Source organism: Pimephales promelas, chromosome 4 (genome assembly GCF_988280905.1).
Source record: "Pimephales promelas chromosome 4, fPimPro1.hap1.1, whole genome shotgun sequence".
NCBI lineage: Eukaryota > Metazoa > Chordata > Actinopteri > Cypriniformes > Leuciscidae > Pimephales > Pimephales promelas.
In genome coordinates this window covers 29,019,855-29,044,041 of record NC_142772.1, presented here as the reverse complement: position 1 = coordinate 29,044,041, position 24,187 = coordinate 29,019,855, and the positions used below count along the sequence as shown (strand labels likewise).

The following is a 24,187-nucleotide window of genomic DNA, read 5'->3' as shown; positions in this document are numbered from 1 at the left end:
GCCCATGCTCTGAATGTATATGTCTGAGCTTGCTGGCCTTTAAGCCAGGATATCTGAGGAATGTGAACATATCTTTGCTTCTTCACCACTGTACCAATGGCACTGTATCACTGCACTCATGACTCTCTCTCTCCTCTCTTGCTCTCTCTCTCTCTCGCACACACACACTCACACACACGCCCTCGCACGCGCGCACCCAATGGTCTAGTTCCTGCTCGGCCACTAGGAAAACGTCTCACACTTGGCACCTTAAACACGTGTGAATGTTTTAAACACTATTTTTTTTCCATTTTCACTCTCTTTCATTTACTCATTTCGCTATTCATTTATTTTTTTTTATTTTATCTGTACTTCCAAACCTCTATCTGAAAAATTATTATATTCCTAGTTTTGGAAAATAGTTAATGGCCAATCATTTAAAACTAATTTAAAAGATTTTTGTGTTCTAAGAAATTATTAACCGTGTGTGTTTCTCTGTGAGTGAACTGTGTGTGTCACGTCAAGTCAAGTCACCTTTATTTATATAGGCCTAGCACTTTTTACAATACAGATTGTATCAAAGCAGCTTCACAGTGATAACATATAATAAAACAAAGTTTGAAAAGAAAATGGCATCAAAGTCCAACTTATTTAAGGCAGATCAATAATCTTGTTGAATATTAAATGTCCCCAACTAAGCAAGCCAAAAGCCAAGGCAACAGTGGCAAGGAACCAAAACTCCATCAGGTGACAGAATGGAGAGAAAAAAAAACCTTGGGAGAAACCAGACTCAGTCGGGGGCCAGTTCTCCTCTGGCCAACGAAGGAGCAGTATATGATTCAGGCAGCATTACAAGTCAAATTGGATTACTCCAGTTCACAGTTCACTCTAAAGAACTTTAGATTCTTGTGGCCAGTAAAGACGGTGAAATGTTGTCGAGCTCCCTCTAGCCAATGCTGCCACTCCTCAAAGGCTGCCTTCATGCTGAGGAGCTCCCTGTCCCCCACATTGTAGTTCTTCTCCGCAGAGTTAAGCTTACAGGAGTAATATGAGGATCTGGATGGGACATGATGGGTGCTGTGGTGATGGGTTGTTTAAGGTGAAGAAAAGCTTGGGCTGCAGACCCGTTCCAAGGGAGACGGTTGATTCCCTTCTTGACCAGGGATGCAAGAGAGTTAGCCACTGAGCTTAAGTTCCTTATAAAACAAAGGTAAAAGTTGGAGAAGCCAAGGAAGCGTTGAAGTTCCTTAGGGGTGGTAGGTAGGCTGTGGCAATTCAAGGACTGCATGGACCTTACCCTCCACCATGGCGACGCCCTCTGAGCTGATTACGTACCCCAGGAAGGCGGTGTACATTGTCTGAAGAACCGCTTGCACGTGCTTCACATGATCGTTCAGTGTGTCCCAGTAGATCAAAATGTCATGAATAAAGATTCTAACTGTCCTATGGAGCATGTCTGAATCCATCATTTATAAATGACTGTAAAATTGAAGGACTATTGGACAGGCCAAACGGCATAACCAGATATTCTTAGTGGCCTGTGTTGGTGTTGGTGGGAAAGGCCGTCTTCAACTCGTCTCCCTCCCTGATGTGGATGAAATTATATGCACTGCACAAATCTAGCTTGGTGTAGTACTTAGCAGTTCGTAGCATCACCAGACACCAGCGGCAAATGGTAGCGGAACTTGACAGTTATGTTATTGAGGGCCCGATAGTCGATGCACGGCCGGAGACCCCCGTCTTTCTTTTGATTTACTGAAGGCCTCCACTAGATCATGCTATTCGCGGGGCAGAATATCTAAAACGGAATTTGCGGGGGGTACAGCCACTGAACGAACAGCCAATGGAGAGATATGGTTTGCTAAATTGGCGTGACAGGTGTTGCTCCAGAGGGGGATCTCGTTGGTCCTCCACCCGATGTGTGGTTCATGCTTACATAGCCAAGACAGACAGAGAATGACAAGAATGTGTGGGGAATCGAGAACGTAGAATTGAATGGTTTCATAATGTAGTGCTCCAACTTGTAAACAGAGCTCCTGACAGTATTAGTATTAGAATGATATCTGATGGCTCTTGAGACACTGAAGACTCAGTTAATGATGCCGCAAATTCAGCTTTGCCATCACTAAATTACATCTTAAAATATGTTACAATAAAAGACAGTTATTTTACATTGTAAAAATATTAGAGTTTGTGGTGCATTTTTGATCAAATAAATACAGCTGTTATGACCCAGAAATTGATCTCAAGAGACTCTTATTGACATTTAATAAGAATAAGGGGCTATACAAGTACTGTATTGCATACCTCTGATAAGAAATGTTTGAGGTCATAATTAAACCTCTTTTGATTGAAGTATCTTGATAAATCTGAGCACAGTCGGAGACATTAAGATAGAGGGGTTTGTGTGTGTGTGTGTGTGTGTGTGTGTGTGTGTGTGTGTGTGTGTGTTTTACGTAGATGACAGATTGAAAGCAAAAGTCTTAGTTTGCTCTCTAATCATGTTGACGACTGGGAGAATTATAGATGGAAAACATCTCATATAATTTTGATTTGGCTCAGGATACTTTTTTTAATTGAGCTTTTACCTAGTTTTGACTGAGGCTGTAGTAACCCACTGTCATGTGATGTACATGACATTGGGTTAAGATATATCTTACATCAAACCAAGAGTTTACTAGTAGTGTGATGACAGATTTTAAAATATTTAACGGATGTTCAAAGATCTTTTAAGAATCATTTAATCTAAGGCTATTTTTCCTGCATATCTCAGATTAAAGCATTTTCGGGCCCCGGTGTGTGAAGATGATTTATCCACTGATTTGGCAGGTTTATGGATTCAGCTGCCTGCTCTTTATACTGAGGTGTGAGGAAACTGGAATGAAGCTTTCAGCTTCTTTCTGTAAATACAGTGATTTTCAGCCTTGCCGTGGATTAGACGAGCACAGCAGACACACCCCTGAAAATCATCACACATTATATACGCCCCACCCATCTACACACACACACACACACTCATACACTCATATTGGGTCTGTTAAATGCATTACCATTCTCTTTGGCGCAAACAAAGAGTAAGAAAGTATTTGACATTCCTCAGGAATCATAACCACATATTGTGTCAACCAACACATTGTGAGTTTTTGCCAATGTTCTGGCCCTTCTGGGATTACAATAAATATTTTATAAGGGGAAAAAGCTAAATTTTGGGTGTAAGAGAGGATAAGATACTACAAAAGCATTGCATGCCCCAAGAGCTAAAAGCTGCTGCATGGGAAAAGTCACATATATGTGTGTGAATTAGTGGTGTAGTGAAGTCCAAAGCTGTATTTTTGAAACCTCTGTCTGTCTGGAGTACTGCAATTAACTCAACAAGCACAGACACACTGAAACATTCCCACACACATAGACAGGTTCACACACACACAAGCCTATACACAAACTTATGAAAACATATCATATGCACATCATGGACAAAAACACAAGCGTCTACATAGAAATACACAGTATAAACACATAAATAAACACAGTATATACTCTACATATAATCATTACACACCCACATTAAAGATTTAAGGCATTAAAGCTTCTCGGTACTAATGCAGACACAGACAGAATGGCACTTTACATTCAATATGTCTCTGCCATGATCACTGGCCATTAAAAAGAGAAAGTAATGAATCGAGCATGAAAGGAATAAAGAAAGATTTTTTTCTTCTGCTTTTAAGGTCATTTTTGTTTTATAGAAACTGGTTGGTTGATGTCTGTCATATGGCTTGTTTTTTCATTTTTTTCTTTAAGTGTTTCTCTCATAATCACATTCTCATAAAGTCGTCCTATTTGAACGTAGAGTAAGAATGGTGGTGCTGTAGGAGTTGTGTGTGGGTGGTAATCATACGCACGCAGACAGACTCCCACCATCTGTAATTGTTTCCGTGTGTTGTCCTCATCAAGCTACAGGAGAAGCCACAGTCTGCTACTACCAGCCTGATCATATGCCTTTGTGCTCCTCAGACTCACAGTGTCCCCTGCTTGTCTGGAATCAAGAATCTGATTTAGTTTTTTTTTTTTTTTTTTAAGATCTTTGCAGTCTACGGAATTCATGTCATGATACACACGGGAAACGGTAAGACCCAATTGCAGGATTTTATTAGGGTAATCCGTACTCACAAAAACAGTCCAGGCAAGGGTCAAACTCCAAATAGTCAATCCAAACACAAGAACCAAAACAAACCAACAAACCAGAACTTCAGAATTGACATGACATGTAACAACGACTCTGTGACAAACACTGAACAAACAGGGTATATAAACACAAATACTAACGAGGTGACGGGAAACAGCTGCGTGCAATGATCAATTAGCGACAGAACAGGATGATGGGAAATGTAGTATTAGTGAATGACACTGTGGTGGAAGAGGACCTCTGGTGGATACCTAGGGAAACACAAACCAGACACTGTGACATAACCCCCCCCCCTTTATGGAGCATCTACCAGACGCTCCAATACACAACTACAAAACAAAAGAGTCCAGGAGGGAGGTGGAATGGTTAAGGACCAGGGGGAGGGATGGGGTGTCAGGTCCATGAAGGGGAACAGGAACAAAAAGAGGTGACGGCTTAGAAGGCGGCCAGGGCGAAACAGACGACAGTCCATTGGGTGGCCAGGGCAGAGAAACGGCAATGGCTCAGGCACAGGAACAGACACCGGCACAGGCAAAGGGAACAGACACCGGCTCAGGCACAGGAACAGACACCGGCTCAGGCAAAGGAACAGACACTGGCTCCGGCACAGGAACAGACACCGGCTCAGGCACAGGAACAGACACCGGCACAGGAACAGACACCGGCTCAGGCAAAGGAACAGACACTGGCTCCGGCACAGGAACAGACACCGGCTCAGGCACAGGAACAGACACCGGCACAGGAACAGACACCGGCTCAGGCAAAGGAACAGACACCGGCTCCGGCACAGGAACAGACACCGGCTCAGGCACAGGAACAGACACCGGCACAGAGACAGACTCCGGCTCAGGCACAGAGACAGACACCGGCTCAGGCACAGAGACAGACACCGGCTCAGGCACAGGAACAGACACCGGCTCAGGCAAAGGAACAGACACCGGCTCAGGCACAGGAACAGACACCGGCTCAGGCACAGGAACAGACACCGGCTCAGGCAAAGGAACAGACACCGGCTCAGGCACAGAGACAGACACCGGCTCAGGCACAGGAACAGACACCGGCTCAGGCACAGAGACAGACACCGGCTCAGGCACAGAGACAGACACCGGCTCAGGCACAGAGACAGACACCGGCTCAGGCACAGGAACAGACACCAGCTCAGGCAAAGGAACAGACACCGGCTCAGGCACAGGAACAGACACCGGCTCAGGCAAAGGAACAGACACCGGCTCAGGCACAGAGACAGACACCGGCTCAGGCACAGGAACAGACACCGGCTCAGGCACAGAGACAGACACCGGCTCAGGCACAGAGACAGACACCGGCTCAGGCACAGAGACAGACACCGGCTCAGGCAAAGGAACAGACACCGGCTCAGGCACAGGAACAGACACCGGCTCAGGCAAAGGAACAGACACCGGCTCAGGCACAGAGACAGACACCGGCTCAGGCACAGGAACAGACACCGGCTCAGGCACAGAGACAGACACCGGCTCAGGCACAGAGACAGACACCGGCTCAGGCACAGAGACAGACACCGGCTCAGGCACAGGAACAGACACCGGCTCAGGCACAGGAACAGACACCGGCACAGGAACAGACACCGGCTCAGGCAAAGGAACAGACACCGGCTCCGGCACAGGAACAGACACCGGCTCAGGCACAGGAACAGACACCGGCACAGAGACAGACTCCGGCTCAGGCACAGAGACAGACACCGGCTCAGGCACAGAGACAGACACCGGCTCAGGCAAAGGAACAGACACCGGCTCAGGCACAGGAACAGACACCGGCTCAGGCACAGGAACAGACACCGGCTCAGGCAAAGGAACAGACACCGGCTCAGGCACAGAGACAGACACCGGCTCAGGCACAGGAACAGACACCGGCTCAGGCACAGAGACAGACACCGGCTCAGGCACAGAGACAGACACCGGCTCAGGCACAGGAACAGACACCAGCTCAGGCAAAGGAACAGACACCGGCTCAGGCACAGGAACAGACACCGGCTCAGGCAAAGGAACAGACACCGGCTCAGGCACAGAGACAGACACCGGCTCAGGCACAGAGACAGACACCGGCTCAGGCACAGAGACAGACACCGGCTCAGGCACAGAGACAGACACCGGCTCAGGCACAGGAACAGACACCGGCTCAGGCACAGAGACAGACACCGGCTCAGGCACAGAGACAGACACCGGCTCAGGCACAGAGACAGACACCGGCTCAGGCACAGAGACAGACACCGGCTCAGGCACAGAGACAGACACCGGCTCAGGCACAGGAACAGACACCGGCTCAGGCACAGGAACAGACACCGCTTGGCTGTGACAGGAATGATAGTGGACAGCTCTGGAACAACCAGATCAGCCACCTCTGGGCTTAGGACTACCGAAGTCAGGTCATCTGGCACCACCAGGCTAGGGACCACCGAAGTGGGGTCCTCCGGGACCACCAGGCTAGGGACCACCGAAGTTTCCTCTGGGACCCACCGGGCTTAGGACCACTGAAGTCGGGGCCTCTGGGATGACAGCGGGCTGTTCGGGGACGGCCTCCGGGATGACAGCGGGCTCTTTGGGAACGCAAGGAAGGGACGAAGTCTTCCCTCTCCCGAGAGCGAGTTAGTTTTTTGAGAGCGAGTAGACGCTGCTGTCTCTCCGGAATTTACTGGGAGCACAGTGGTCTCCTCAGTAATTCGAGCCCATAACACAAAGCACTCGAAAATATTCATACGAGGTGGAAGCTCTCCAGATTGAGAATTCCCCCCTCTGCTGCCTCGTCTCCCTCTCGGTGGCAGGAGAAGAGACACAAAAACCCATGCCGCTGGATCTATGCATGATAGAGTCCTTCTGTCATGATACACACACGGGAAATGGTAAGATCCAATTGCAGTATTTTATTAGGGTAATCCGTACTCACAAAAAAGGGTCAAACTCCAAATAGTCAATCCAAACACAAGAAAAAAAACAAGAAATCAATAAACCAGAACATTGAAAGTTACGTAACATGTAACAAGGATTCCGTGACAAATACTGAACTAACAGGGTATATATAGTAGTGATGTATGTCTCGAGACCGATCTCAAGACCACTTTTATGTGGTCTCGGTCTTGTCTAGTTCTCGCTGTCTCAGACCGACTTAGTGGTCGGGGGTTTTTGCAATACAATACTACAATATCCACGACGATATCCGTAATGGATTGAAGCGCGTGTCAGGGTGACAACAGTCCGGTGTGCGCGAGCCACATAAGAGCCTATGAGAACACACTCTATCCGCGCCACTGATCACAGCACAACGAGCACTTTGATCATTTAATTAAAAAAAAACGTATCATGTACAGTCTTTGATGTATTAATATTTAGAAAAACACATATCAGTGACATGATGGGATTTAACTTCATTCAGGAGATTTTGGGTAACTGCTCAACTGACAGATAACTTTGAGCACACTGCCAACGCTGTGTGTGTAGCCATATAGCAACAAAACGACTAACTTTCGGATCTTGCACTTAAGCCTATAATTTTGTTTTTAAAAATATAATTATGTATTTGAAAGTTGCAGAATGGATTCATTTGGAGACTTTGAAATTGGCAGAGATAGGCAGGCCACACAAAACAAAATCTTACAAGTTATTGCTTAATTTTAACACTTTATTTTCCCTCCGGTCTCGACTTGGTCTCGGTCCACCAATATAATTTAAGCATCTTGCTACCATACTCATCATCCAAGCGTTAGTAATCCCACTGGGGGGTATATCTAAGCTTGAGCTGAAGCTGCTTCATGAATGCTATGGAACACAGGTTGGTCTCTTTTTAAAGAATACACTCGAAAGTGAAAAAACTTAATGCAATGAAAGCGTAAAAAATTCATAGAAGTTAGTTAGGCTACTGGAAAACTAAACAGACCAATTTGGAAGAAAAGCAACGCCATATGTCTGACCAAGTTGTGTTCCAAATTTCCAGTTGATATCACAAACATTGAGCCAGATAAAAAGTTAAAATGATGTTGTAATCGTGTTCTCCCAATCCTCCCAGACTCATGTGCAACTGCATACGCTTTACTCCACCGGCACCATGTGTGACACACAACAATATAAAGCAGATAGTCTGAATACATGTTTAAATCAGGTCTTATGTTTTGGTGACAGTGAAAAATAATAAAATACAGTTTGCAAAAGCTTTGCCCTCTCATAAATAATTATTCTGTCCTAATTTTTTTAACTTTTGCAGCACGTTTCATTTTTTTTAATCTCAGTGGATGAAATCTCTCATAGGCTCTTATCTATATATACACAAATGTGTCAAAAAAAAGTTTGATTTACATCCTATCGTTCGTTTATATGTCTGCTATATGATATACAGTACAGTAACATATATCAACCATATGATAGTTCATAATAACACTATATTAGTATTGTCAAACCCTATGTGTCATGCCTAATCTGTAGTCTGTGTGTGTTTGCAGTGGTGTGTCCTCTCACCTGTATGAATGGAGGAGTGTGCAGTACCCGCACACACTGTCTCTGTCCACCAGGCTTCACCGGACGCCTCTGCCAATTCCCACTTCGGACTCAAGCTTCTCGAGGCAATAAGCAGCCTGTCTACACCCTGCAGGTGCCCATCTCCTGTACACCACTTGCTCCACTGACTTATCTGTAAATGCACCCTTAGAAAAATCCAATACTGTTTTTATCCAGTTGCCGTCTTGATTCTTAACAAACAAACTGATGGGGCAGAGCCAGTTGTGATAGAAATAATATTCTGAAATTCATCTCATGTCCTTTAAGAGTTTTGTTAGATCCTGATGTTTTTAGAATAATAATTGACTGAGAATAAATGAATCTCCCAGAGTCTGTCAGAGCCAGGCGGCACAGGTGGGCGGCAGCAGATGACACAGACGCACTCTGTGTTCACTCTGCAAGGCACTGGACATCACTCTTCTGAAGGTAATTGGTGCACAGGACATTTTCACTTTCCATTTAAACTGAACTGTGGTCTCATTCACATACAATCAAGTATGTATGTGTAAATCTGGTGTGAGAATATTTTATATTTCTGGTGTGAAATATAATGATTGACTAAAGCTTGTTCTATAACATTCCGTGCATATGCTCAATATGGGTTGGTTAGTCTGGCATATGCACAGGGAAACATAGCTGTCTAGGTCTATGTTTAGTCTAGACGTTTAATGTTGTTGTTGTTGTTGTTGTTTTTGCAGTGTATCTGTTATTGTTAACTAAAACTAAAACTATTAATAAAAGTTTTTGTTCATTGAAATAAATCTAAAGTAAGTAAAGTAAATATACATTTTAGATGAAAGCAAACCAACATCACTCGTGTCCGTATAGAATACAACCTTTTATTGTCTTGTTTCATTGAATGGTCATTGAATGGTTTGGCGTCAACATACCTTGATGCCTTACTGAAATGACATACAGGTCTCTAAAGTCTTTTGATCAGTTGCTTTTTACTGAAAAGTTAGAGGTGATCAGGACTTTTTGGTTGCTGAACCTAAACTGTGGAACTTGTTTGCACATTAGAATGCTCAGATAATATCAATTTTTTCAAAGTTAGTTAAAAACTCACCTATCATCTTAGGCTTTTAATTCTTTTGGGTGCCAAGTTATGTTTTATGTGTTTTATTTATGATATTTCTGTATTTCTCTCTTTTGTTTTATGTTTTATCTGTATTACTCTTGTCTTATTATCTCTGTACAGCAATTTGGGCTGACAATAAAATTACAAAAGTACATAACAAAATTACTAAAAACTGAAAACTAAAAAGCAAATTCATATTCAAAATATTAATAAATACTAATAAATAAATAATACTAAAATAACAGTTTTGTATTTGAATTTGTGATCAAAATGATTTTGTGGTGAAGTAAATACTACAGAAAAAACAATGTAATTTACATGAAAAAGTTAGTTCAGGCAAGGAATAAAAAATGAATTAAATTCTATATTACTACTCTATTCAGGCGTGTATAATTGAAAACGTAAATATCAACGTTATAAAATTAAGTAAACTTACTCAACTTTTCTGATACTTGTGTTCCCAGCCTTGCACTGGGCCTTGAATAATTAACAAGGTTGATTTTTCTCTATTTTCCAGCTGTATTTCCACAGTTTTTTCTTTGCTTTTGTTATTAAGATTAGTAACTCGCCATTTTGTGGCACTTGGAGTTCATTTTCTCCTCAAAACGACACATTCAAACACAAAAACGATCCATCAAATTTTACCGTCATTGTGTAATTGTCCACCACTTATTGAGGTCTCTGCGTTCACCTGACTTTTATCTTCTGATGTGTATATTGTGTCTCACTCACACAATATGTATTATATTAAATACTTAGATGTCTCCAAGTAAAGCATATACTGTAAAAGTGTGGTTTAAATCAGTGTTATATTATTTAAGTTGAACAGTTTTTATTGAATTTCTATTAAACCATGTAGCATTTTCTACTACAGCACATGTTGGGCCAAATCTCTACAAACATATTATGGCTGTGTTATACAGATATTCATCAATATGAAATATACATTTGAGTGAAATGTATTGCAAAGGTAACTTCAACTAAATAGATATTACTCAACCTTTTACTAGCCAAGTTAATTACTTATTTTCACTTAACTTAGTTATGTATTTTACTTAATTTCATATGTGAAATTTATGTTAAAAATATGTGTGCAAAAACTTGCCCAAGAAAAATGTAGTACAAAGTAAATTGACTTATTGTTTTTTTTTTTTTTTAGTGCATGCTTAGTGGTGTCTACACTTCATTATTATTAAGAAGTTATTTAAAAATTAAGTTTAAAAACTGGATCTAGATAACCCGCTTATTGTTTAATTTTTATTCATCTTTCCAGTGCAGGTCAATGTCCGTGTTGTTCACACGCCAGACACTTCAGTTGTCATTCATCCTCTTGACCAATCGGAGAACAAGCCTCACGGTACTAAGACTGTGACCCGCCTCCCTCCACAGACACATAAGCCCAAGGGGAGGTGCTTCCAGGAAACCACACCCAAACAGGCTGTGAGTGACAGAAATAGATGAGATAATACAGAAAATTAGATTTGCCCTTGAATTATTATTATTTCAAATAATAAAAATAACCATTTTAATTCTATTTTTTTCTTTTTGTAGTGTAGTAGTAACCCTCTCCCTGGTCTGACCAATCAGGAAGACTGCTGTGGCAGTGTGGGTAATTCCTGGGGCCAAAATAAATGTTACAAATGCCCTTTACTACCTTGTAAGTTATTTTCTATTATATAACAATGCTTTCTTTGGGAGTTGCATTTTACTGTCTCTGCCTAAGATCAAAGAGTGTTACAAGCCAAAAACAACTCTTTCCCATTACCCATTACCCAATAAAGTAGAGAGAAAAATTCTTCACTCTACAGTACTTTCCCTTTGTAACCTATTTGATGTCTCAGAGCTCAGACTGTGATCCTGGCCTGGTGAACCCATCTGTGTGTCAGCGGATGTGTGTCAGTGTTTGCGTTGGAGTGTGTGTGAATGTCTGCGAGTGTCTTCGTGCCTCAGCAACATCACCATATTTTCCTATGACACGCCCTTTGCAGTAAAAGGAGACAAAAGTGAAGGATGGAAAGAAGAATTAAAAAATGTTGGCTTTGGCAAAAGCCTTTCTGGAAAGCCACTCTGTCTCTGTTCTCACATGTTCTTATACAGACGAGAAAATATCAGCTTCAGAGAAATGTTCCCACTGCAGCCCTTTTCTCTCTTTTTTAAACACGCAGAAATGAACCACATCACACACAGCACACCAAGCTACCAGTTTCTTCTCAAACGTTAAATTAAATTCCCTCACAGACACTTCTTTCATCAATTCTCTCAACACTTTTTTTGCCACTTTCAATTATATTTAGCTTTGTTTTAAATTCCCCATATGGGTTTGATGTTTAATTGCTATGCTCTGGCTTAATCAATCAAAGCAGCCCATACATATGCTTTAGTAAATGATAGGTAATTCTATGGATTTTTTTTATTCAGATGCAGGGAAACACCACACTATAGTAGAGGACTTTGGCTCCACATGCCCTCAGGGATACAAGAGACTCAACAGCACTCACTGCCAAGGTAATCTGTATGTACTTGCTGAATTGTGTATGTTGTATTGGTTTTACAAATCATAGGTATGTTGGTTGTCATAAACAAATGTACACATCCCTAAGCATTACATGAACTCAAACAAGACACCATGTGCAGAAAAATAGTTTATACTTCTTTTTGCTGAATAGCCAGACCAATGGTTTTTATTTTGTGTGTGTGATATTTAATTTTAAATCCAACTGGTTTAAGGTCACAAGACAGAAGGGTTTTTTATTTTTTATTTTAGACATAAGATTCAAATTAAAATGATCAAATTAAACTTGAACTTAAGACAGTTCATAAATACATTCTTGGCGTAGAATAATTCTTGGCATCCACAATAAAAATCACTGAAATATTTGCCAGTTTACAGTAAATGTGAAAAAATTAGTGAGGATGAAACTGATGTGAAGTAAGGGGAGTTTGTGATAACCATCAAAATTCATTGGGCACTAGAATCCTTACAGTAAAATCAATTCAAAATCATACTAGTCAAAACTTTGGAGCTATTTAGTCACACTCACACTATCTAGTTATTATCTTAATATAAAAATTACAATATTATTAATAATAATTGTTATAATCAGATCATGTAAAGCCACATCTATTGAAGAGACGTCATATGTTAGAAGCTCCTAATCACTTTCAGTAGTATTTGCATTTAGTCTGATATAGATTTTGATATAGATATAGAAGTTCCTGTGCTAAAAAAGGGTTTTAACCTAGAAATGCAAGTGATGGTAGGGTAGTCCTGATATCTCTTCCAGAACAGGAGAGAGATACAAAAGTCAATGACTTTCTGCCAGTTAGGAGACAGTTTGGATTACCATGGTATATAGATCTGAATAGTTTCAGCTTCAGAAGAATGGCACAAAGAACATAAAATATCAGATCATTTAGTGATAAGCTTCTTTTATGATTTCATTGGTTGGGATGAGGCAAGCAAATAAATTGTACACCAGCAAAATGTCTAACAACATCTGTCAGGTTTTAGTGCAAGCAGATGCTTCAGGTCTCTGATATATTGTATGTGCCCTTCTCAATGAAATAATTTATCAGATTCAACCAAGGATGTCTATAACATTGGTTCTCAATTGGTTCGACCGTGGGACCCACGTTTTCCCATGGACATTTACCCAATTCTTTAGCAATTTAAACCAAGCAAATTTATTTCTCAAAAATAGTTGACACACACACACACCTACACTTAACTTAAATTAACTTCACTTAACATACATATAGCTTCTTATAAATTATAAGAATATCACTAACACTGATGAATAAACACTACAATGTAATGCAGTCTAGTCTTTGTTAAGTAAATTGTTAGTAAATTGGTATAGGCTACCATATACTTCAAATAATATAGAAAATAACATAAACTGAAAACAAAGTGGTACTTTAGTTTAAAGTGGCTACGTTTACATGCAACCAAATAATCCTTTAGTAATCGGATTGTCGGCTCAATTAGACTGAAAAGCCCTCATGTAAACACCTTAATCGATCAAATTGAGCTCGATCCGAATTAAATTTCGATGTATTTGAAAGAGGTGGTTTTTTCCTTTTCTAATCCGATCGAGAGGACATAAACACTCTCTAAACACTTGATCGGATTGAAAACTGAAAATGAAAGGACTGCACATGTGCAATGATGTTGAAATAGCGTAATGACATATGAAACTGTTCTCCTTGTTCAATAAAGTGTCATATAAATGAGTGTCCCATCATTCTAAAGTTCTCCTTTTAATGCATCTGTGAAGTGAAGCAGGAGAACGTCCCACCAGTCGGTTTTTGGATTCTCATCCAGATGACTTTTGGGCACGTGATAAATATAAGCAGCACGAAACAACATATCCTCATTTACTCCAAATTATGACCATAAATGAATAAATATCAAGTCTGCTGTTAAAAACAAATAAAGAACCAATGTAGGAGAATGGTTATTGTACATGGTTATGGGTTATTCCGCAAACAGAGGAAACTCAGTATTCGTGCATTGTGTGCAGCTTGTGAGATACATACAAACAAAATCCTCCCCAGCCAAAACACGACTTGCCAGTTACATAATTGCATGCTACTTTTTGGTAATTTCATGACTTACTAATTGACCATGTAACTAAGGCATTACATGCTCGTAATTTCATTTCCTCTTTATATAGTGAAGTGATTTACACTAAAACTGTATTGCGACTAGTGCTGGGCGGTATACCGGTTCATACCGAAAACCTCTAGATGCGTATCTCAGATGCGCGAGCGCGAATCTCTGCTTCTCTCAGATACACGTTGCTCTTTTCTCTGGGCTCGCTGAGAGAATCCTGCATTTTAAAACGTGTTCAGTGCAATCGCGAATCTCATCTCTTCCCCAGCTAACAATTTTAGGTTATAAGAACATTTCATAACGTTACCATTAAGTTAAAATGTTATTTCTGAATCTTCTAGGAACATTCAAAACGTCCAGTTTTTTTAAAAGTTGTATTAACGTTCTTGCTTGGTTATAAGAATGTTATTAGAATGTTGAAAGAAATAACAATTTTAGGTTATACTGGGCGCTGTTCTATTCTACAATATTAACTAATGACAATAAAATAGATCATCCTTAGTCAATTTATTGCAGTAATTCCTCTCAGCCAGTAGAAAATGCTTTGAACACCTGATTATGCATGAAAAAAAAAAAAAAAAAACCATCATAAACCGGCTTAATTCTGAAAAAAAAAATGTGATATCAATTTTTGGTCAAACTGCCCAGCACTAATTGCGACCTACATTTGGGTCACCACCCGCTGGTTGAGAAACAATAGTCAATATAAAAGCATCCTTTCTTCAGTTTATCATCAGATATTGAGTCCAATAGAACGTATTTTATCTGAAAAGCTACTTTGCTATCATAGTTGAGGTATGTTAACAGATCTGTGAGCAGAAAATCAGAAAAAGAGTCCCACAATTTAGCAGGAGAAATGAAAGGTACAATGTCATCAGAGAAAATTGAACAATATAGATTTAAGATTAAGTTGAACATCAGTTAAATTGTACCACTACTGCAGATGATAAACAAACTGCATACTGTTTAGGTATTATCAGATAAAACAAGCATTTGCTTTAATGTTGCAGATGAGAATGAAAAAAAATACCCATAGATATTATTCAGCTTCAGTGTAATCCAGATAAACAGAGAGCTACACACTTAAGCTACCAGACTGAATGCAAGAGAACACTATATGTAAAGATCAAAATCAGATGTATTTTTTTTTTACATCATTGGCAGAATAAATTATTTTATAGAAAAGTCACTGTATAGCATTGACTTGAGTGCTTTCTCTTTTACATGAAATGTCTCGGTTGGTTTACCAGAATTGAATTGAATTTGAACTCGCCATTTTTTTAATACATATTTTTACAAACTTATTACAAATACTAATGATTTGATTGTTGTTCTCTTGTGGACTCATCCTTTCTCTGTCTTAGACATAAATGAATGTATGATGCAGGGGCTGTGTCAGAATGGAGAATGTTTAAACACACAGGGAAGTTTCCGCTGCACCTGCAAACCAGGTTATGTATTGACAGAAAGGACACGCTGCATAGGTATGACATTAATGCATGTGTAAACTCGCACATATACTGTATGGCCAACAAGCACCATATAGCCACTAAAACATCATTAAGATCTTTTTACTCTCTTACCATCAACAGCAACAGTTGAGCAGGGGCTCTGTTACCGTATGGTTACGGAAGCAGGGAAATGTGAGCACGCTCTTCCAACACGTCTTTCCCAGGAGATATGTTGTTGTACTGTGGGTAAAGCATGGGGAAGCAACTGTGAGAGGTGCCCACAGGATGGGACAGGTGAGTGTGCCTTGTGAGAGGGGACGTGCGTGTTATTTATAATTTTATAGTAGCAAACAGGATGCAGAATTGCAATTCAAATCTGAATAAAAGAAATAGAATTAACATGAACTGAAAAAAAAAACATAACTTTTAACTCAAAAAACAAACAAAAACAAAAAACCTTGTTTGAACATTTTGGGGAAAGTTTTTCAAACTTTGATGTTTGAATATTTTTAGGCCAGTTAGAGTTGTTTAACATGTTAACACCTATAGACATTTATACTTAAAGTATATATATTTCATCATATTTAACAAATTAACTTTTGTTGACCAGGGTGGAGGAACAGTTTATTTCTCAGAATGAGAATTTCAGTTCAGGAAATTAGTAAATTCCTCCTCTTTTCATTCCAATTTAACTTCCTTTTGTGGCAGACAGTTGAATTCAACTCATTGCTCATTTATTCCGAATTTTGCTCCATCATGTTGTGTAAATATTTTTGTATATTTAAAGAAGGTTTGTGAAATGAATATTTGTTTTCTATAATATATAAGAATAAGAATATTTTAAGAGTAATATATAAGAGTAAGAATACTATAAGAATATTTTTATTCTCACTCGCTCTGTCTCTCTAGCTTCCTTTAATAAGATCTGTCCAGCGGGGAAGGGGATGTCTTTCCTGACTTATCATGGCACTCTGTCCATTCAGCCCTTCCTGACCAGTATTGACATTAATCCTGACACTGGTACAGCCATTAAGAATCAATTCTGAGATATGGCTTCTATAAACTTGATTGCTGTGATTTTATTAACAGATTATTTATTGTATCTTTGTTTGTGTTCCAGAGGTCAAGCCTCCGGTAAGATTCTGGTTTTCTGTCAAAAGTGCTAAAATCTTTGATAAAAATATTAAAAAGTCGGATCAACTATAGACATTTCCCTTAATTGACTTTGCCCTCATGTCAACAGGAAGTCCCCATTCAGACGACCACGCCCATGCAGCTCTCACCAATCAGCACGCATGGACACCCAGGTACACTTTCGAAAGCATGTGTTTCTATGTTGCTCGGCTGGTATAATAGGTTATCCACAATTACTCACAATTTTTTTCTCGACCTACCTCTCTATTTATGCTTCCATCTCTTCAGTCATTGTAGCCAAGCCAACAACTCCTCCCATAGTCCTGGTGCCTCCTGAGAGTGGCTCACATGAGGTGGCCCAGACCCAGGTCTCACGTGAGTTCCATGACAACTTGTCAGTTAACAGGCTTGTTTGAGATGTGCCTTGCCTCACCTGAAATGTATGCGAGAGTAGGCGGCTGCAATGAGGGGAGTTGCACAGTGTTGATAATAAACTGGATGAGTTCTGTTGCTTTTATATGAAAATAAATATAATGAACCAGACACCCAGTACTTATAAGTACTTATTTAAATACATACCAAAGACCTGTTTATCAATCATTTTTACTTCAATTATATATATTTTTTTATAAATATGACAACAATCAAATAACCCATATAGAGATCACTCTGTCAGAGAGTTTGGCAATACTCACACATAGACCAGAGGTTTTCAAATCAAAGTTTAAAAGAGAACAATACACCTTGGTTGTTTAAACCAATGAGCATTAAGCTGTGTCGTCAGCAAGTCGTTTCCCATCATGCTTCTGATCAGCGCAGTTGTTGGAGAGCAACTACTGCTCTCAGCTGCAGAATCCGACACATCCTCTTTGCGATCGCAAGGGTTTTTTGACATACATCAGTCATGACTTCAGAGCAAGACGGGCCGCTCTCAGACACATTTCAACCGGTGGTCGGTTTTGCGCAGATTTTGCTCATCTCAAACAAGCCTATAGACACAATATTGGTTCATGCAAAGTTTGTTTTGGTAATAGGGGTCATGAACTGAGAAATAAAATTTTCCTTGAGGGTTTGACATACAAGAGCTCATCATATTATAAGAATATACTTAAAGATTCAGAACTGAAAACTTCCTTGTTAGTCCCAAAATCATCTTTTATTGTTACCAGGCCCACCGAAGGACTTGTTCTGTACTGTACGTCTTTATGACGTAATAGAGTATTGAAAAACCGCCTCTACAGAAGAAAATCACTTAGAACCCATTGGCGTTTGTGAGATGAGGAAGAGAGAAGAGCACAGGGTCACTCACTGGAATAAAAATAACATTACCTTCCAAAGGATCTATTCCTAATGTTGGGAATGTGGTTATTTTAAACAATGTAAATGTCTCAATTGAAAATAATTTATTCGTATTTGGTGCATTTGGTAAACTGATTTACCAAATGATTCTTTGTTAAATCAGTCCCCAAACTCTGCACAGACTTTACCGGCTTTTACAATATAGAATCGACAGTATTGCCACAACATGTAATGCCGAGTTCAGACTGCATGATTTTAGCCACGATTTTGGCTCGCCGACAGGTTTTGAGAAATCGCCGACAAATGCCCGAAATCACAGGCAAATCGGCGCTCGTTCACGCGAGTGACAATCACGCAGTGTGAATGAACAAAGACGCGAACTGAGAGAATCACCGACGAGTCGCCGACGCCCGCGAGATATTTGGCATGCTAAATATCTGGACCTGTCGGCGATTCAAAATCCTGCTGTGTGAAAAGTGTTTTGACTGAAAACTACATCGGCGATCACCGGCAGCCAGTGAGAGAGCAAGATACAGAGCAGCAGGGAGTTCGGGGAGGAGTTATAGATCACATATCAACATGATATGGCATTGTTTCAACAAAAAAAGCTTCTTCTCGGTCTATTTGGACACAATAAATGGAAGAAAAATTAGTAGAAATTTGGGAGGAGCACTCGTGTCTGTTTCACCAGCTGTACCACAACCGTGTCGAAAAAAAAAGTCTCACGTGAGAACTCCGGTCTTGCACGTGTGGTGTCGCGCGTTCCTTTTCATATCTCACGCGTGTTTGTTGTGAAATGTAGTTTGCGTGCTAGACAGAGTCTGTCGGCGATTTTTCTAAAGTCATGCAGTGTGAAACCTTCTGTCGCCGATCCATCGTCCAGTGTGAACACAGCAGCGACTGAATGCTGGCCAAGATAGTCATGCAGTGTGAAAAGAGCAGCGACCTGACTACTTTGAAAATCGTGCAGTCTGAAAGAGCCATAAGTAAACCTGTTCATGTCAGATGTTCTTTGTCCTGGCTGTCACTAAATCAAACCAGTGACCAGTTGACTAAACGGTCAACTTCACATTGTTTCTCTTTGTAGGGTGTAAATAATCTGTTATTTCAACTGATTGAATTATATATAGAAAGCGATCAAAGAATGTGTTTATTAGTAACTGAGCCCTGGACTCGCGGTGTAATAATCAAACAAATCATTGTGTTTCCACTGTTAGTTATGATGAAAGCATTCGTTAGTGCGCAGAAATCGAGTTGCAATGACAAGATCGCTGCGTATCTCTGTGACATAGACTGTAAAAAAGATGGACGATGACCCTTCACTCTCGTTGGTGAAAAGTGAAGCCTCCAAGGTCCTTATATGGCGCTGACATCTTGAGCAGATTTGGGACCTGCTTCTGCCATAGACAGTAAAAGAAATGGACACAGCGACCCCATTTATTTCAACAAATTATTGTTGAGAAAATTGAGGCCGTTAAAGCTGACAAGCCAGGCGCACTGCGCAGGCTCAAACTGAGCCTGTCACATGAGCAACCTGTATGTCTTCTAGTAGCTGTGCCGAGTAAAATCTAAATAATTCACTTCCGAATCTCACAGAGACGGAGAGAGTGAGTATTAGCTGTCCATGAGCTAGCAGCAGGATCAACTTTATGACTATCGATGGGCTTTTCACTAGACTTTATGCCTCCATATCCCCCCGATTGCCTGCAAGCTTCTCGTCCTCTCTATATGGTAATTTCTCTACTGTGTGACGGAGAGTCGATTCGTTATGATGCAATTGTTAGCCTATTTTTGCAAAAACTGCTTCTTCTGGGCCGTAACGTAAGATACAAAGTAATGAAGCCTTTTATACATTGTTCTGTTGGGCACCCCAGATGTAAAGTTATTCGGTGTCAAAGTCAAGCCAAAATGAATGGGAGTCAATGGAATGCTAACAGCAGGTGAAGTTCTGCTATAATGGTGGGTCCGAGGCTTCAACTTCCGGCTGATAGATTACCCCCTTGGCTTCTGCACAATAGGGGATGCGGGACCCAAGTCTGCGCAGTAGTGAGCAGGAAGTAGAGCAGTGATATCAAAGTTCTGTCCTCACTCCCGCAGAAACGGTTAATAAAAAATTTACTGTATGAAATAAACCGTTATGGACATGTAGAAATTAAAGTTGAAGCTCCAATCTCCTCCCGAAAATCCCCCAAAAAAGGCTTTTCTGTCACATTCCTGTTTAAATTGCATCAAATAACTAAGTCAAAACTTAACTTTAAAAAACGAACACTTCCAACTTATTATATCAGCGTGATAAAAACTACCTTCTATCCGGGGGGGTGGTGGAAAGCTTCACTTTTCAGCACTTGAGCCGCACACTTGGGCCCTGTCCCAAATCGCGCACTTCATGTGGACTTTCGGTCTCGTGGACTTAGATTGCGCGTGCTCGCTGAGTCTACGAGTCCATAGGCCGTCCCATTTAGCATTTTAACGCTCTGAAGTGTGCTCAGCAGCGCCCCCTTCGTACCTTTGAAGCGGTCTTCCGCGAAGTCCGGATAGATGCAGGCTCCACGCACTTTAATTACTCAGGAATCCTTGCGAAATGCCAATCAGAAAACAGATGGGATTTCTGGCTGTAACACATGCTGTAACACATGCTGTAACTATAAACAAGGCTGAGAAGAGTATGTCTACATACAAATTATTAATATTTAATTAGGCTATCATATGGTTTTTATGACACAGGTGTACATTTGACTAGTTGTTACTTGCAGTTTATACAAATATTATCGACCAGTGGTTGATATCTCAGACATAATAATAGCACGTTAAATAATACGATCGCATTATGATTCATTAGCCTACATAAATAGAACTGAATGCCATGGCTTTACTGAGTTATATAAACATCGTATAAATATTGAAACCTATGAATTTTTCTTAAACTCATTTTCATTTTGTGTTAAAATTGAACATTATGTATTAATATATAGCACAAAAATATGATTTCTCCACATGAAAAGACATCTTCAAAAACGAAAGTAAAAACAACAGCAACAATCAGCAGCAGCATATCGACCCGCAGCTCCTGTCCAACAACAACAACCAGACCTTCTTTCTGTTTCCAGCGTGATGATCGAATCTGTCCCAAAAATACCTCTCAATGCACCCTCGCGGACTCGCGCTAAGGGCCCTATAGGTCTTCACTACATGACGTCACCGAAGTGTGGACTCTGAGGTAGTCCATAAGTCCGGAGTGTGCCATTTGGGAAAGGGCCCTGGTCTGTTATCTGCTGCTATGCTCATCACTGCAATCTTTCATGCCACAATCTAAATATAATGCATGCCATAGATCTAATTGTAATGCTATAATTATCACTTTTCACAAGTAGTTAACATTGAGAGCTATAATTGTAAAAAACATGCTAAAAGTTTTCGATAGAGTTCCACATGCAATCCTATTTTGATACTATAACCTATTTCAAATACAAAGCTAATAGCCTATCACAGCAGTGGGTGTTTACACTGAAGTCTCTCAGCAGACACACCCCTTCAAGAACGTTCAAATCAGAAGGCTAAAATTAGGCTAGGAAAAATGCCTTTCATTTCTAAATTAGGCCTAAGGTATTTTTTGCAGTATAAGTGCACCCCAGGAAACATTATGAAACAATAAAATGTAATTCAAATGTAGTTCATGACCCCTTTAATGTGAAGTATTTTTTTTCCAACCATGATTATGGATGTGTTTTGTGTTTGGGTATCACAGCAATGGATGGATGCAAGCTGAACAGGAATATATGTGGTCATGGAGAGTGTGTGAACACACAGAATGATTTCATGTGCCACTGTCACCCTGGGTACCGACCACATGCACAGAGAAAGAGTTGTGTTGGTGAGTACATACATGTAAAACACACATACTGTACAACCAATGAAATCACAGATGATGTACTCTGAATTCAATGCCTGCATTTGTTGTGCATTTGTTGTGCATAAAAATATTACACACTACCATTCAAAAGTTTAGAGTTGGTAAGATTTGTTAATGTTTTTGAAAGAATATATAAGTATATATAGGTATACTATATAATGAGCAGCAGATGCGATTGCACTTCAGTTTTTTTGCTGAGGAGCTGACACCACTTCAAGGCCGACGAATAGGAATCCCTACCAAAGGGCCACAGCTGCTAACCCCATCCAGCGCCCGAGTTGAGACATGCGACAGGAGCATAGACCACCTTGTCGGTTGATGTACGCAATGGGCGCAGTTTTGTCCGTATGGACCAGCATGTCCTTGCCCTGTAGCAGCCTTTTTAAGGGGCTGAGAGCGAGATGTACTGCTAGCAACTCGAGGCAGTTGATGTGCCAATGAGGCCCATCCACAACCCTGACATTTCATGCCCATTGTACATGGCACAGCTGGTGGCAGAGGGATCTGTAAACACCACAGCATGCCTGGACACCTGTTCCTAAGGCACTCCTGCCCGCAGGAATAAGGGGTCTGACCACGGGCTGAAGGTCTTGTGATTATCACCCGGTGAGTGCCGTTATGCCACGCCCATCTCAGGACTTGCCCGTGAAGCCAGTGCTGAAGCGGTCTCATATGGAGCACCCGAGCAGTGTTATGCCATATGCCCCAGGAGCCTATGAAAGAATTTCAGTGGGACCGCTGTCTTGCCTTTGAACGTGTTCAGGCAGTTCATCATCGATCGAGTGTGTTCCTCTGTGAGGCGTGAACATTTTTAATGGTAGCTTGTGGAAACTCCGATTCAGAACTTGCTGGTCCAAGATCGGTCATAAACCCGGTAATAACCCACTGCCTTTCTTGGGTACATTGAAGTAGGGATTGTAGTGCCCTGACCTCATATCGGCTGGAGGGACTGGCTCTATCGCGTCCTTCGCCAGTACGACTGCGATCTCTGCTCACAAGACATGGGCATCGGCTGCTTTCACTGTGGAGTGGATTGCACGAAACTTGGGGCGATGCCGAGCGAACTGAATTGCATAGTCGAGCCTGATGGTCTGAATAAGCCAGCGAGACGGACTAGGGAGCACTAACCAGGCTCGCGGAGACCGTGCAAGTGGGACCATAGTTGAAATCTTTTGAATGGTTGTGTGTAACATATCAAATATTTTATCAGTATTACATAAAAATATATATATTTCAAAATGGTAAAAAGATATGTACAATGGTCTCACTCTCTCTGTAGATGAAAATGAATGTGACTCGAAACCATGTGGTAGAGGCACCTGCATTAACTCCGTGGGTTCCTACAGATGTAACTGTCAGCATGGCTATGAACTTGTGATGCATAATGGGAAACGCAAATGTATTGGTGAGTGACCAGCATTCATCAGCTATTCAAAGACAGTGGACATCTTGTATACATTTGACCATATCAATACAGATGGTGGCCAACACTTGTTTGCATGTATCTTTTCAGATATAAATGAGTGCTCTGAGCCTGATATCTGTGGCGTTGGAGGGTATTGTACTAATTTGCCAGGTTCCTATAAGTGTGGGTGTATGCAAGGCTTCCGGAGCAAATCCCGCAGACAGCCTCTTTGTGAAGGTGAGGACACCAACCTTAAAGGAGAACTCCGGCAAACAATGAACCTTTGGTCAAATAAAACATCGGTACCTAGTCAATCGTTCTCTGAGATTTGTTTTCATGATAATCGAATGTAAAGAGTTTTATCTCTAAAAACTGTTTAGCGTATAATGCTAGTAATGGGGGCATTTACTAAGTAAAAAGAAATCGCTAGTTTATACCACTAACAAGGCTCAAAACAGTTCACTTCGTGTATACAGACAGGAGCCATCTTAGATAATAGTCTCGATAAGTCAAACCACGAAAGTCGTGCTGAGTGAGCTGAACTGTATGAACGGCGTTCGGAGATCGACTTATCGAGACTATTTTCTAAGATGGCTCCTGTCTGTATACG

At 40.9% G+C, this 24,187-nt stretch overlaps 1 protein-coding gene across 3 annotated transcripts in view; it reads left to right on the top strand.

Annotated features, from left to right (window-relative positions):
- ltbp3 (latent transforming growth factor beta binding protein 3) overlaps positions 1-24,187 on the top strand; it is a 51,857-nt gene that overhangs the window by 10,930 nt on the left and 16,740 nt on the right. For all 3 annotated transcript variants that reach the window (XM_089130236.1, XM_039650049.2, XM_039650048.2), the window contains exons 2-15: positions 8,631-8,779; positions 9,015-9,111; positions 11,037-11,203; positions 11,315-11,420; positions 12,182-12,268; positions 15,743-15,862; positions 15,971-16,123; positions 16,739-16,849; positions 16,950-16,963; positions 17,073-17,136; positions 17,252-17,338; positions 22,008-22,133; positions 23,452-23,577; positions 23,686-23,814. In XM_089130236.1, the coding sequence (XP_088986362.1) occupies positions 8,631-8,779; positions 9,015-9,111; positions 11,037-11,203; positions 11,315-11,420; positions 12,182-12,268; positions 15,743-15,862; positions 15,971-16,123; positions 16,739-16,849; positions 16,950-16,963; positions 17,073-17,136; positions 17,252-17,338; positions 22,008-22,133; positions 23,452-23,577; positions 23,686-23,814 (1,536 nt within the window). The remainder of the gene's footprint in view (positions 1-8,630; positions 8,780-9,014; positions 9,112-11,036; positions 11,204-11,314; positions 11,421-12,181; positions 12,269-15,742; positions 15,863-15,970; positions 16,124-16,738; positions 16,850-16,949; positions 16,964-17,072; positions 17,137-17,251; positions 17,339-22,007; positions 22,134-23,451; positions 23,578-23,685; positions 23,815-24,187) is intronic.